We start from the raw sequence: 14,000 nt of genomic DNA on the forward strand, positions 1-14,000 counted from the left end.
TGTAAATGTGTCTCTGTATTTCTCCTTGCTAGGCCGATCCCTGTCCTCTTGTCAGGTATCTTCTCTCAAAGCCTGATCATTCCCCATCACTGGCTCCTTCTCCTCCTCCTCCTCTTCCTCATGAGTCCTCCCCTATTTCCTCCACACGCAGTTCTTCCCTCCATCTTTCTCCTCCCTCTTCTCCTATCCCCTTGTCCTTTGGCCAAATTGCCCCATTCTCCCCTCCAACCTTCTCCTCGTCTCCTGCCCCTTCACCTACATCTGAAGAGAAGCCCTCCTCATCCTGTTGCTCCCCTCCTCCCTTTTTTCTTACCTCTCTTCCTACTTCTCTTCATTCTCCTTTTTCTTCATCTTATATACCCCCTCCTCTTCGTCCTTCTTCCTCCTTCTCTTCCTCTCGCCCTGCCCGCTCTCTGTCTCCTCCCATCCCTTCCTCTCATCCTCCGTTTTATCCATCACGGCAACCTCTCCTGCCCACCATCCCTGCCTCTCCACCATCTTCTCCAGTCCCCCCATCAGTGCAAACCACACCTCGCACAATCCCCCTCTCCTCTCTAGCCCCTCCCACAGAACAAACCATACCTCCAACAATTCCTCTCTCCTCTCCAGCCCCTCCCACAGAGCAAACCACATCTCCAACAATTCCCCTCTCCTCTCCAGCCCCTCCCACTGAGCAAACCACACCTCCAACAATTCCTCTCTCCTCTCCAGCCCCTCCCACAGAGCAAACCACACCTCCAACAATTCCCCTCTCCTCTCCAGCCCCTCCCACAGAGCAAACCACACCTCCAACAATTCCCCTCTCCTCTCCAGCCCCTCCCACAGAGCAAACCACACCTCCAACAATTCCCCTCTCCTCTCCAGTCCCTCCCACTGAGCAAACCACACCTCCAACAATTCCCCTCTCCTCTCCAGCCCCTCCCACTGAACAAACCACACCTCCAACAATTCCCCTCTCCTCTCCAGCCCCTCCCACAGAGCAAACCACACCTCCAACAATTCCCTTCTCTTCTCCAGCCCCTCCCACAGAGCAAACCACATCTCCAACAAGCCCCCTCTTCTACCCAGCCCCTCCCACTGAGCAAACCACATCTCTGACAATCCCCCTGTCTCCTCCAAGCTCTCCTCCCTCCAGCAGTTCATCTTCTCCACCCTTGTCTCCTCCTCTTGTCCTCTCCTCCCCTCAATCATATGTTGTCCCTTTCTCCCACACTCCTCCATGTTTTCGTCCTCTCTACACTCCTCCACTGTCCCCTCGGTCACAGCTGCGTTCTCCTCACATCAAGGTAAAACATAGTGTGTGTGTATATGTATGCGTGTGTATGTATGTATGTATGTGTGTGCACGCACACACGCGTGCAAGGAGAATGGGATGATGTATGCAGCACTCACTCTGCATTGCAGTGTGTGTGTGTGTGAGAGCGAAGTATAAAAGCTGACATGGTCTGGCCCTACAACACAAGCTCGACTATCTATCTATCTATCTATCTATCTATCTATCTATCTATCTATCTATCTATCTATCTATCTATCTATCTATCTATGGATGTAATAATATTAACAGTACGTTGTTGCATTAGCATGGAGTTGACATTAAAAGACAGAGTGTGTGTGTGTGTGAGAGAGATGTCAAGTCCCTGACATGAGCTGTGACTCTTACAGACGGTTTATAATCATGCAGCGGTGGTTGATGGGAAACCGCCACGCAGCCCTATTTCCACCAGGAGGCGCTGTTTATCTCCCTCCATTTCCTCCAGTAGAGTACACAGGGTAGGACGGAGCGTGCCGTGACACTAGCAGCAGTGCAGGCTGGAACTGGAGTTCTCTCCTAATGCCCTTTCCCCTGTTTGGAGTTCTCTCTGTGCATGAATCGGATGATGATGATAATACTTAAAAGGTACACTATGTAGGATTTAGAGGAATCCATTAGCAGACGTGGAATGTAGTATAGAGTGCTCCGAGATGATGCTAAAAATAGTAACACTGCGGTCTGCGACGCCATCTTGGAAGTCACTCGTTCCAGAGCGCTCATACACTACGTTCACACTGCAGGCTGAAGTGACTCAAATCCGATTTTTTCGCCCATATGTGACCTGTATCCGATCTTTTATTGACAATATGAACGACACAGATCCGATTTTTTCAAATCCGACCCAGGCCGTTTGGATATGTGGTCCTAATTCCGATTCCTATCCGATCTTTTCATATGCGACTTCAGTCTGAACCGCCAGGTCGCATTCATCCGACTTACACGTCATCAACAAGCCACAAACGTCACTATTCTGCGCTGAAGTAGGCGGCGGGTCTCTCAAAAAAAGTTACAGCAACATGGCGCATGACATCAATGCGACTCCGCACCCACACGTTCCTTTGAACGGAGGTTGCAGTCACTACCCCCCAGAACGCCTGAGCCAAAACCCTTGCCCTCTTCCTTCTCAACCTCCTCCTTAACATCAGGCTATTGTGCATGTTCTGGCTCTGTCGCAACAACTGCATCATCGCCAGGTACTCCATGCTGGCTACTGTCATACACAGGAAACTTTAGGTTACTTCCGTAAACACTGGCCATGCTCACTGCGTGTGACGTCGTCGTATCCTGCAATGCGCATGCGGAACACTTTTAGGCCGCTTTTCGTTCATACTGAGGATCACATACAAGTCGCATATATTTGTTAATGTGAACGACCTCACAAAAAAAAATCGGATTTCACAAAAAAAATCGGAATTGAGCATTAAGCCTTGCAGTGTGAACGTAGTGATAGAGTACACATCAGCTATTTACATTCACCGATTCGTTTCCGCGTTAGAGGGCTTAGAAGCTTGGATTTTTTAAGAATTTAGACATCTGAAGTGATGGAGCACTACTGTGATAGTTTAGATAAGCAGGCACGGGAGCGTTATGCTGAGAAGGTACGTTTCATTGGGAGGGTCCGCGATGTGTCGGTGTTGACTGCTGAAGATGGAGAGACAAAAGTGATCAGAGGGAAAGTGTTACACTCGCAGAGACTATCCCAGCCTAGTCTACACCCCTGGATAATAGTTACAAGAGACATGCTATTTTGTGTGCACATTGCAACTGCATTGCTGGACTTGGAGAATGTTGCTCCCATGTTGCTTCCCTGTTGTTTTATGTTGAAGCGGCCACGAGACTGAGGGAAAGTACGACGGTCACACAACAGCCGGCATACTGGCACATTTATTTTAGTAACTATGAAATTCAAGACAATATTAACCTACCTGTCACAAAGTGATCAGAACAAATCTGGAAACAGTCAAGTTGTCCTAAATTTGATCGGTTGATGGCAGCCAGCCACTGTCGTCTCCTCCGTTTGCTTTTCTCCTGTGCTGCAATTCCCTGGTTAGTCACGACTTTAGGGAGTCTGTAGAAGCTTTTGCCACCCTTTTCCCCCCCGGCTACTACAGCCAACAATGACACACGTATTCGGCATTGTCACCCCTTTTTGCTTCGCTGAACAACAACAATGCACTGACACAGCCTGACCCAGGCGACCTTTGACTTCCAATATGGCCGCCGCTGGGTTCGCGCTGACCTCGAAGCACTCTATTCATAAATACGTGTTCATTAGTGTGTAATTACCTGTACCTATGAATCATTGTGTTTTTGTAAGCTTAGAATGAGCATTTTACATCTACATAGGGTGCAGGTCGGAGGACACCATGTTGCACCGCCATGTTTTTACAGTAGCCCAGAATGGACAAACTTCCAGAGAGCGCCTTTTGCATTTTGTGTTTTTTTCACTATAGGTACTTGGAAAGGGAGGGGTTAAAGTGCATATTCTGGACCAATTTCGTGTTGTTTTTTTTATATGAAAGTATGTCCCTTTACACACTCATCCAGAAGGGTAATTTTGCACAAGGCCATCTGTCTACAGCAGAAAAAAATAAAATAACAAAACACATCTGGAAAAATCCCAAAGGAGTCTGGAGCCAGATTCGTGACGTTACCTGCGGAAGCGCCAGCAGGCTGCGCGAGCTTTGCACGGTTTCAGTGCACAGCCTGTGTAGACCAAGCGCTCCCATTTCTCTCTCATTGTCCGGTCTTTTGGGAAACGATGAGTACTAATCCCATCAAGATTGGTGTTGCTACACCCTCCTACAATACATCTGTTAACCATTTTAATAATTACGCGATAACGTCGAAGAAATTTGCAGAAAACCACCAGGTCGTTTTCTTATCAACAAACCAGCGCTGATGTAGGATTCAGAAGGAGGCGTCCCGCACGCGACGTCACGAAAATCAATGTTTCCCGGGAAATCCAAATGCCAAGTTTTTTCAGAGGTGGACCAATTCGCTTCAAATGGCTTGATTTCAACTGAATTTTTCTGGTATTGCGCAAGGTAAAAAAAAATGCAGAGAATGCAGAATGTTACAGATATTTGACCAAAGTTTAATATAAAATAGGAGAATTACATTGATCTTGCTCCTGAATTTACCCGTGATATGCACTTTAAGGAGGGGCATTCAATTGGTTCCAAATCTGCAATTTGACCACTAGATGTCACTCGATCCTACAGAGTGTACCATTAAAAAGACGATGTTGCTGCATTGCATCTGTGTGTTCTGATCATCAGGCTGGAGTGACTTCCTTTTCCAGAACACCAACACTGATATGATAAATAACTGATAAAATCTCTCTCTCTCTCTCTCTCTCTCTCTCTCTCTCTCTCAGAGGATGATGCAGGATTCCCTACATGGAGCTGGAGAGCCGTAAGTGATGTCATGACTAGCAGATTGTGTGTCAGGATTGTCCTTCAGTCTTATTGTTTGTGGACAGTAGAGCAACTAAACACATGTTTCATCTGCTGCAGGTTCCAGGCCGTGTATAACTACATGCCCCGGAACGAAGATGAGCTGGAGCTGCGAGAGGGCGACGTGATCGACGTGGTGGAGAAGTGTGATGACGGCTGGTTCGTAGGTATGACATGTTGTATTAATCTGCTATCATGTATAAATAACATTCGCACATTTTCACACTCAGAGCTCACAGCAGCTTCTGTCGTTCACTACACTGAGCGTCATCACACCGCAGAACAGCAGGGGAACATTTATAACCCTTTTCCTTTTTTCTCTCTTCTTCTTCTCCTTGCTCTTCTCTTTCATCTGCTTTCTCTCCTTTCTTTTCTTGTCCTGTCTTTCTTTCCTCTTTTCTGTTCCTTCTCTTTCTTTACTTCTCATTTCTTTCCCTCTTCTTCATGTATATCTCTCTTCTCTTCGTTCTCTTGTTTTTTCTTTTTTCCTTCATTCTCCTTTCCAACCTTCTCTTTCTCATCCTCATCATTTTACTTTATCATTTCCCATGATTTATTCTTTCTTTCACTTTCTTTTCTTCCTTTCTTTCATTCTTTCTTCTGAAACTTCTGCCTCATTCTTTGCTTCTTCTTTTTTCCTCTCCTTTTTTCACTTTTCTGCTGTCATGGGCGGCACGGTGGTGTAGTGGTTAGCACAGTCGCCTCACAGCAAGAAGCGGCTGGAGAGGGCCTTTCTGTGTGGAGTTTGCATGTTCTCCCCGTGTCTGTGTGGGTTTCCTCCGGGTGCTCCGGTTTCTCCCACAGTCCAAAGACATGAAGTTAGGTTAACGTGGGACGGCCTTGGGCTGAAGTGCCCTTGAGCAAGGTACCGAACCCCTGACTGCTCCCCAGGCGCTATAGTGTGGCTGCCCACTGCTCTGAGTGTGTGCGTGTGTTCACTGCTTCAGATGGGTTAAATGCAGAGGATGAATTTCACTGTGCTTGAAGTGTGCATGTGACAAATAAAGGTTTCTTTGTCTTCTGTCATTCCCTTCATCCTCTTTTTCTTCTTTTTATTATTTGGCTATTTTTTCTTGCTTTCTTTTTTTTTACCGCTCCTTTTTCCTTTTTTTCATTTGTCCTTTTTTCTCTTCTTTTCTTTCCATTTATCTTCTATTTTTTTTCTTCTCCATTTCTTGTTCCTTTTTTCCTTCACCACCTTTCATTTTCCTTGTTCTCCTTCTTTTCTTCTTTCCATCTTTTCCCTTCTATTTTCACCTTTCCTCTCCTTCTTCTACTTGTTTTTTGTTTCTTTTTTGCAATTTCTGATTCTTCCCACTTCCTTTGTCATGTTCTTATTTTTAAAAAATCTTTTCCTTCTTTCATCTTTTCCTCTGTTATTCCTTTTTCCTTCTTTGTCCTTCTTTTTCTTTTTTGTCTTGTTCACTGTTTTCTCACTTTTTTCTCTCATTTTTAAAATATCTCCTCCTCCTCCATTTTTCTTCCTCTTCTGTGCAGGAACGTCTCGGAGGAGCCGGCAGTTTGGAACGTTCCCAGGAAACTATGTTAAGACACTCTAATGAAGACCGACGGCACAAAAACTGAGGCCCAGTGTGGAACCTCGACCCAGAGAGAGAGAGAGAGAGAGAGTGTGTGTGTGTGTGTGTGTGTGTGTGTGTGTGTGTGTGTGTGTTTGTTGTCATGCAAAAACAGTTTTAGCACTCACTAGCCATCTCTAGCCAACACTTGTATTTTATTTTCTCCTCCACTGAAGTTTTGCTTGCATCCTGAATGAGGAGCTCAGCAGTGTACTTCCTGCTCCTTAATAATATTCACATAACTTATTAGCGATAATATTTTACAATAAGCAATAGTTTATCTTTTGGGGAAGTTATGAGAAGGAGAAGGAGAGGTTATGAGAAGGAGAGACGCTCTGAGAAGTGATTGGTGGGGAGAAATGATCGACAGACGGAATGGCATCACATCGAGACAAAAAGTCACTCAGTTGATTCCAAGTCATCATTTAAATCTAAGACCAATCCATCTCTTTTGTTTGTTTGTTTTTTAGAAATCGTCGTATGAAACTGAAATTGATCTGAACATTTTTGTCTAATTTATAAAAAAAAAAAAAATCGCTGACGTCACACCAGGTTTCTTGTCATGTGTGGGCGTGGCCTATCCAGCTGCTCGCGAAATGATAAAAGCCAAAATGATATACAGTACCCTGTATACTGTATATATAAACCTTTTGTAATGTATACGAACACATTTAGAACCTTGCGAGGTATTTGTATTGTTTAAATTGTTTATGTAATGGATCATGATGTGTATGTTTTCTGAACTTGGTCCATTTCCACTGCTCGAAACCGTACAGTCCAGAGTGAATCGTGGACGAGGGAACGATTCCAGACACGTACTGTATTGTGTTACTGATAACAATAAATCAGATCTAGACAGCAAGCTTGACTAGTATGTTAGCTGATAGTAGCTAGAACAGTGTTGCTATGGTTACAGCGTGCACAATTTGTGAGCTGTATTTTGTTTTTTTTTTCTGGCCAAAAAACAATTAGTGTGAAAGCAGCCTAAAGGCCTCGGTGTAAATCATGCAGAGACGACTTTCGGCTCTCTTCCAGTTGCGGAGAAAATGATGTCCTGCTTGGTGAACACAATGCAACCAAGCCTGTGACGCTCGTATATTATTTCTTTGGAAATACAGAGTAAAATAAGCAGTTCTATCATTTGTTTACGTATTTCCTCTTACTTTCACCAAAGTTATTTCGATCAAGCAGTCTTCGTCGTGCTGTCATGAAATCTTAACAGTGCCACCTGCAGTACTGGAGCACTTGTACGTGGAGACTATGGCAATTTTTTAGCTCGAGACGTCGTCTCCGCGTTCCACACACCGAGGTGTTTAGTGGTCACAGATTTTTGAACTCAGGAGTGAATTACCTGATTAGTGCACAAGCAATAACTTTTCTTTGTGTCCACTACTGGCCAAAATGATGATGATGATGAAGTATTACTTTCATAAACATGGCAATCAGCGAGTGTGTATTAGACAATGTTATACGATGCAGTTTGCATGATAATGATGATGATGTGAATTTCTGTATGAATCTTCAGTATGTTCCTATGTTTAAAGACTTTTACACATTGCCTGTTTTTAAAGATGGAAAAAGAGCTGGATTTTCTGCGTTGTTATGGGTTTGCGTACAGAATGAAGTTCGATGCCTGTTCGTGCCACTTTTTTCACTTCATAAGAACACAGCCTAACAGGAAGTTTTGACAAATATGAGATTTTATAGGAGATTTTATTTGTGTTTTCTTGTCCTGATGTTACAGATGTTCAGTGTTCAGAATGGCGAGTGTAGCCGTACCTTAGGTACATGAGTTATACATTTGCTTTCATAACCCTCACAGTTTGACTTTTTTTGTACATTAATGGAATCCACTTGCTTTATAAAGTCACTTTGCTCACACACTCATTGCTTTGGGTTTCATTTCATTTCCATTTGAATTCAGGTTTATTGATGTGTATTGCGGCGGCACGGTGGTGTAGTGGTTAGCGCTGTCGCCTCACAGCAAGAAGGTCCGGGTTCGAGCCCCGTGGCCGGCGAGGGCCTTTCTGTGCGGAGTTTGCATGTTCTCCCCGTGTCCGCGTGGGTTTCCTCCGGGTGCTCCGGTTTCCCCCACAGTCCAAAGACATGCAGGTTAGGTTAACTGGTGACTCTAAATTGACCGTAGATGTGAATGTGAGTGTGAATGGTTGTCTGTGTCTATGTGTCAGCCCTGTGATGACCTGGCGACTTGTCCAGGGTGTACCCTGCCTTTCGTAGTAAGCTGGAATAGGCTCCAGCTTGCCTGCGACCCTGTAGAACAGGATAAAGCGGCTAGAGATAATGAGATGAGATCATGTGTATTGCACTTTTGGAAAAGAGATACTCCCTGAGACGACATGAAGAAACCTTGACTCAAAATGGAACCCATCCTCTTCTGGGTGACACCGGATAACAGGATTAAAAATCATTTACCTGAGTAGATCAGCTGAATTCAAGTCTAAAATGATGGATATTTTTATGTGGGGAAGGTTCCTATGTATTCAGATTCAGGTTATGTGGGCACTCATGTTGTTTTATATATGTTTAGTTAATGTTTCGATTTTTCTTGAGTAGAACCATCTGACATGTTTTATATAGCAACTAGACCACCATTCTTAAACACAAGCCATTGCATTTAAACTTGAAAAAATTACAGCTAGAAAATTCAGACTAAGATATCAACTGTGTCTAGTCTTAGTCGTATTATTTAGCATTTTATTTATTTCTATCATGCTTCGATGCTTGATTGTGTGCACAACATAAAGAAACCATGAGATACTAAATCGAGATGATGAAATATGTTTTTTTAATCACATTTGTATGCTGCTACATTTAATTTGTTGAATTGATAATAAATAATACCCATGTTTTTGTTAATCTGATGTGAAAACAAGCCCTCATTTTGAAGGATAAGCTGACAAAGCACTCATCTTACTCATCTGATATGCAGGAAACGTAAATGTGCACTTAAGTTCAAGTTCACAATCATGCGTAGCTGAGACACACCTCTGTTTTGGGCAAACTTCGCCCTGCGTGTGTAACTATCGTGTAACTTCTGGAGTCTGTCGTTGTGTTCGAGGTCTGAATAACACAATAATGTGTGCAATTTGGGTTTTAAATCTTCACTACATGCACATACTTGAACTCTGAATATGGGCCGTAGTGAAGAAGAGTCTCAGTTTGAGCACAGGGGAGCCTTTATGATTATAGCAGCAGCAGCTCTTCAGTACACTCAGAAAGCATAATTTGCAAGATCACAATATACTCTATAAACCGAGACTTGTTTACTGTCTGTTTATTGTTGCACTGGAGCTGTGAGGGTAACAGGTCTGGAAAAGTTTATAGCTAAATTGGCTATACATTCACATATAAATTTCACTTTAATAGCCAGATCATTGTCATAATGTGAAAGCTATAAATAATACTTTGTCTCTGCATTTCCATGATGTGCCAAAATTTTAGCAATGGAGAATTTTATGGACCAGAAATGAACTTTCCCTCAAATACAGGACTTAAAAGGGACAAAATGGAGCTTGGGGACAAGTCCTACCTCACAGACTATGGACTTTTTAGGGGATGTGCTTTCACATCCTATCTTTATAGGCTTTTGGAAATTTACCAGGCACACCTAAATCATTCTTTTACACACACACACACACACACACACACACACACGCGGCCTCTGCGTATTTAATAAATTCCTTCTACAGTAAGTGATCAGCCTCTGTTTTTGTTGTATGTCATCCTTTAAATAGGGTTATACTCAGGGTATGTGCTGCATACAGCGTACAGTGCGAGTGTGTGTATGAGGTGTATGAGGCTTTTAGCATGTTCAAAGGTATTAAAATATTTTCAAGGATTTATGATTATCGCAGGCTGCAGTGAGACATACTCGGCTGGTTTGGGGGCAGGACCGAACCATGTCATGTTAGTAGAGTAAGTAAATATTGAAAAAATATTTACCTAATGTTCTAATAATTTTTTTTAAAGCTCCTGTCAGTCACAGGCCCTTAGAATCATCCTAACATTCCTCCCATACGATGCCCATATATATAGTGTGTGTGTGTGTGTGAGAGAGAGAGAGAGAGAGAGAGAGAGAGGGATATTCTCTCCACTACTTGTTTCTGTGTCTCACCAAATAAGGGCAGGAGCTCTGATCACCATCCTCAAGTCTCTCTCTCTCTCTCTCTCTCTCTCTCACACACACACACACACACACACACACACACAAAGGTTGTTTCAGACAGTTAATATTCCTCACTAATCCCTGTAATCTTGGTGTCTTGTGTGTTTGGAGTAAAGCACAGAACCCAATCCCACCTGATTTGGCTCATCAGCTTTACTCGGTCTTAGCACAAGGTGATTGCCAAAACAGCTGGACTCTAGACATGCTGCCTATCCTCATGTTTCAGTCATGTAATTTTATATTGTGCTCAGGACCACATTTCTGTCTTATCTAGAAAAAGCAAACATAACTAGAGTTATAAATTTCATGCCTTACTTCCAGTCTCATACATGACCCTTCTCCCTATTTTGGAGTGTGATATACCTCGCAGTTGTCCCATAACATAGCTAGCTTGATAACATAGCTACGAGGCAGCACTATAAGGACAATCTGCTGCACTGCTGCTTGTTTAGATGAATGTAGTGAAGTACAATAGGGTTGTCAATTACCAGTACGAATGAAAACGTAAAGCACAGGCACAGAAACATTGATGCAGTCAGTCCTGTATTCAGGCCTCAAAATGGCAGCAATTATACAATTTGAAATAGACAGATATGCGATACATCACTGAAATGAATTGGGGTTGTGTATGATTCTGTATGCGGAGAAAAGGTTTTGAACTTTGCACAAAGCCTTGGTGAAACATGGTGGTGGGAGCATCATTTGGTGGGGTTGCTTTTCATCAGCAGGAACTGGCAATCTGGACAGGGCTGCAGGTAACATCAGGATGGACAGACAGATGGATAGATGGCTTTTCATTCCCAGTGACTAAATACAGTTAAAGCTGCTGCTTTGTTATTGCCATGGCGGCTATGACACCATTTTCCTGATGGACAAAGAACAAGGAGTTCATCTGCATACGCTGAACTTTCAACTCCGTATTCAGATCTCAAGACGATTGAAACTTTCAATCTCCTCCAAAAGTTCAGAATATGTGCAGTAGCCTAGAGGTCCTTCCCCTCAAATGTCCTGACTTACATACCCCCCCCCCCCCCCCAAAAAAAGTAAAAACCATCCAACCTCGACATTTTGTTATTAAATCATAACATGTCTGACATTATTAATGATCATAATATAAATTAATGAACACACCGTTTTGTTTTTAAGTCTTTATCAGAGAAATTAGATCCCAGATGAGCAGTATTAACTTTAATGTCATATACATGAACAAAAACAGATCTCAGATCAGTCACATGAACTGTTCATTCTAATGTCAAAGACTTTAAGCAATACGAAAATGAGCAGACTGATCTCAGGTCAGTCAAACTTTCAAATGTTACTGTCATGTATGTACATTTTAAGCAAAATGAAACTGAAAAATTGGATTTCAGATTTTCAGATGTGTGTAATTCATTGTTGATGTTAATGTAGTACTATATACTGTAGGATCTTTAAGCGTTATATGAACTGATCCCAGATCTGTAGGATTAAGTTTTTTTAAATTTTATTTTAGTGTACAGCAGTTTTATCAACTGGCATCACATTCATCAGAGATTTAAACATTATACAGCTTACAGAGCTGATCTCAGATCAGTAATGTTACAAATGTTGGCATTTCTGAGAGTTACAGAACTGATCTCAGATCAGTGCCACAGGACTAAAGGATGACTGGAAGTGAGAACACAGGGATGATAAGAATGAAGAGGGAAGAGAGAGAGAGAGAGAGAGAGAGAGAGAGAGAGAGAGAGAGAGTTTTAGATGCAAGATCTATCCAAATAGCTCGTCCTGGGAGGTGGGGTCCTTTCCTGTTTTAAAAGAGCCTAAACACGGGACAGTGCTCCATTCTGCTGGAGGATACATAATCTATACACACACACACACACACACATACAGAGCAAAGGACATGCCACACTGTGTTATACTGGATGGACCAGCACCATGGGGCTTCCGGCTGATTGGAGGAAAGGATTTCAACCAACCTTTCACTATCGCAAAGGTGAGTGTGTGTGTGTGTGTGTGTGTGTGTTAGATCAATTAAGTATTGTATGTAAAAACCTAATTGTAAATATTTGAGCCTTGGTGCATACACTTCAGTACACACACACACACACACACACACACACAAGTAACAGCTGTAATAAAGATTCATTTGAGGAGCTGGATGTGCACCCTGCAACAAGTCCAACAGTAAGTGTTAAAGTGAGTGTGCACTCAGGAACGCTTACTTCGAACACACTTTGTTAAAAAAGGCTGGATAAAATGGAAACTTGGTTATGAACATGGCCCAAGAACAGGACTGGGATAGATTTCTTGTTATTGTAAAAGCCAAACTAAATTTAGAGAGAGAGAGAGAGAGAGAGAGATGCTAAATGTTCTGCAGTGATTCATTCACGAGGAAGGCAGCACTGGGAAAGCTCACACCTGTTCCTGGAGTGGAATATTACGGCTCACTTTAACTAAACAGCACTGACTGATGGACATGTTAATCAACCAAAACTTTTCTCGACAAAGACGTCACATGCAATACCTTATTTCAAATCTATCTAAAGATAACTGTACAAATACATATTTCAGATTTCATGACTAGCAGGACATAATATCTGAAACAGCAAGAAAGCTTAAATTTCACCCCCTTACAGAAAAACCACATGAACTTCACATATGATTTCTCACATGTGAAATATGTGGAAAATGTGTTTTGCACATGGGAAACATGTGGTTTTGGCCCAATTTTATGTGAATCACATGTAGGAATGTTTTCCACATGTGCTCTATATGGTAACACATGTTACAAAATCTGATACCATGTATTCCACGTGTTACCACATGTGGTAACATGTGATCACATGTGAAATTCATGTGTTTTTTTCTGTAAGGGCCTGAACATGTTGATTTGAAAGATTTTAATATATTCCTACCATTGACAAAATCCCTGCATGTCTGTATCCACAACCTGAAAACACCCTCATGTTCTCCTGCTATACTAGAACTAGTTAGATTTTAGCCACAGTGATTTATTTAGTCAAATTACCTAGCTTAACATGGATCCAATCTCCATACACTCACCAGCTACTTTAAGATGAACTAGTTCTGTTGCATGCTGAGATGCTTTTCTGCTCACCACGGTTGTAAAGAGTGATTATATGAGTTACTAGATCCTTCCTGGCAGCTCGAACCAATCTGGCCATTTTCCTCTGACTTTTCTTGTCAACAAGGCATTTATTTCCACCCACAGAACTGTCAATCATTTGATGTTTTTTGTTTTTTGCACCATTCTGTGTAAACTCTAGAGACTGTTGTGTTTGAAAACCCCAGGAGATCAGCAGTTTCTGAAATACTCAAACCAGTCCATCTGGCACCAATACCCATGCCACAGTGAAAGTCGCACTGTGTAAACGTAGATTACAATTTTTCCCATTCTGATGTTTGAACACTGTGAACATTCACTGAAGCTCTTGATTTGTATCTGCATGATACAAGCTAGCTAA

The 14,000-nt window shown here is 42.5% G+C and overlaps 2 protein-coding genes across 12 annotated transcripts in view; both read left to right on the forward strand.

The window, feature by feature from the left end:
* The window catches only part of sorbs2a (sorbin and SH3 domain containing 2a), a 92,859-nt gene extending 84,629 nt beyond the window's left edge, over window positions 1-8,230 (forward strand). For 9 of the 10 annotated variants that reach the window (XM_060916710.1, XM_060916719.1, XM_060916715.1 and 6 more), the window contains 4 exons: window positions 33-1,286; window positions 4,692-4,729; window positions 4,831-4,937; window positions 6,268-8,230. In XM_060916710.1, coding sequence (XP_060772693.1) covers window positions 33-1,286; window positions 4,692-4,729; window positions 4,831-4,937; window positions 6,268-6,329 — 1,461 coding nt within the window. In that variant the 3' untranslated portion in view covers window positions 6,330-8,230. The other variant, XM_060916716.1, reaches the window with a different exon arrangement.
* Window positions 8,231-12,345: 4,115 nt separating this feature from the next.
* The window catches only part of pdlim3a (PDZ and LIM domain 3a), a 39,219-nt gene continuing 37,564 nt past the window's right edge, over window positions 12,346-14,000 (forward strand). For both annotated transcript variants that reach the window (XM_060916720.1, XM_060916721.1), the window contains exon 1: window positions 12,346-12,508. In XM_060916720.1, the coding sequence (XP_060772703.1) occupies window positions 12,416-12,508 (93 nt within the window). In that variant the 5' untranslated portion in view covers window positions 12,346-12,415. The remainder of the gene's footprint in view (window positions 12,509-14,000) is intronic.

Source organism: Neoarius graeffei, chromosome 3 (genome assembly GCF_027579695.1).
Source record: "Neoarius graeffei isolate fNeoGra1 chromosome 3, fNeoGra1.pri, whole genome shotgun sequence".
Lineage (NCBI taxonomy): Eukaryota > Metazoa > Chordata > Actinopteri > Siluriformes > Ariidae > Neoarius > Neoarius graeffei.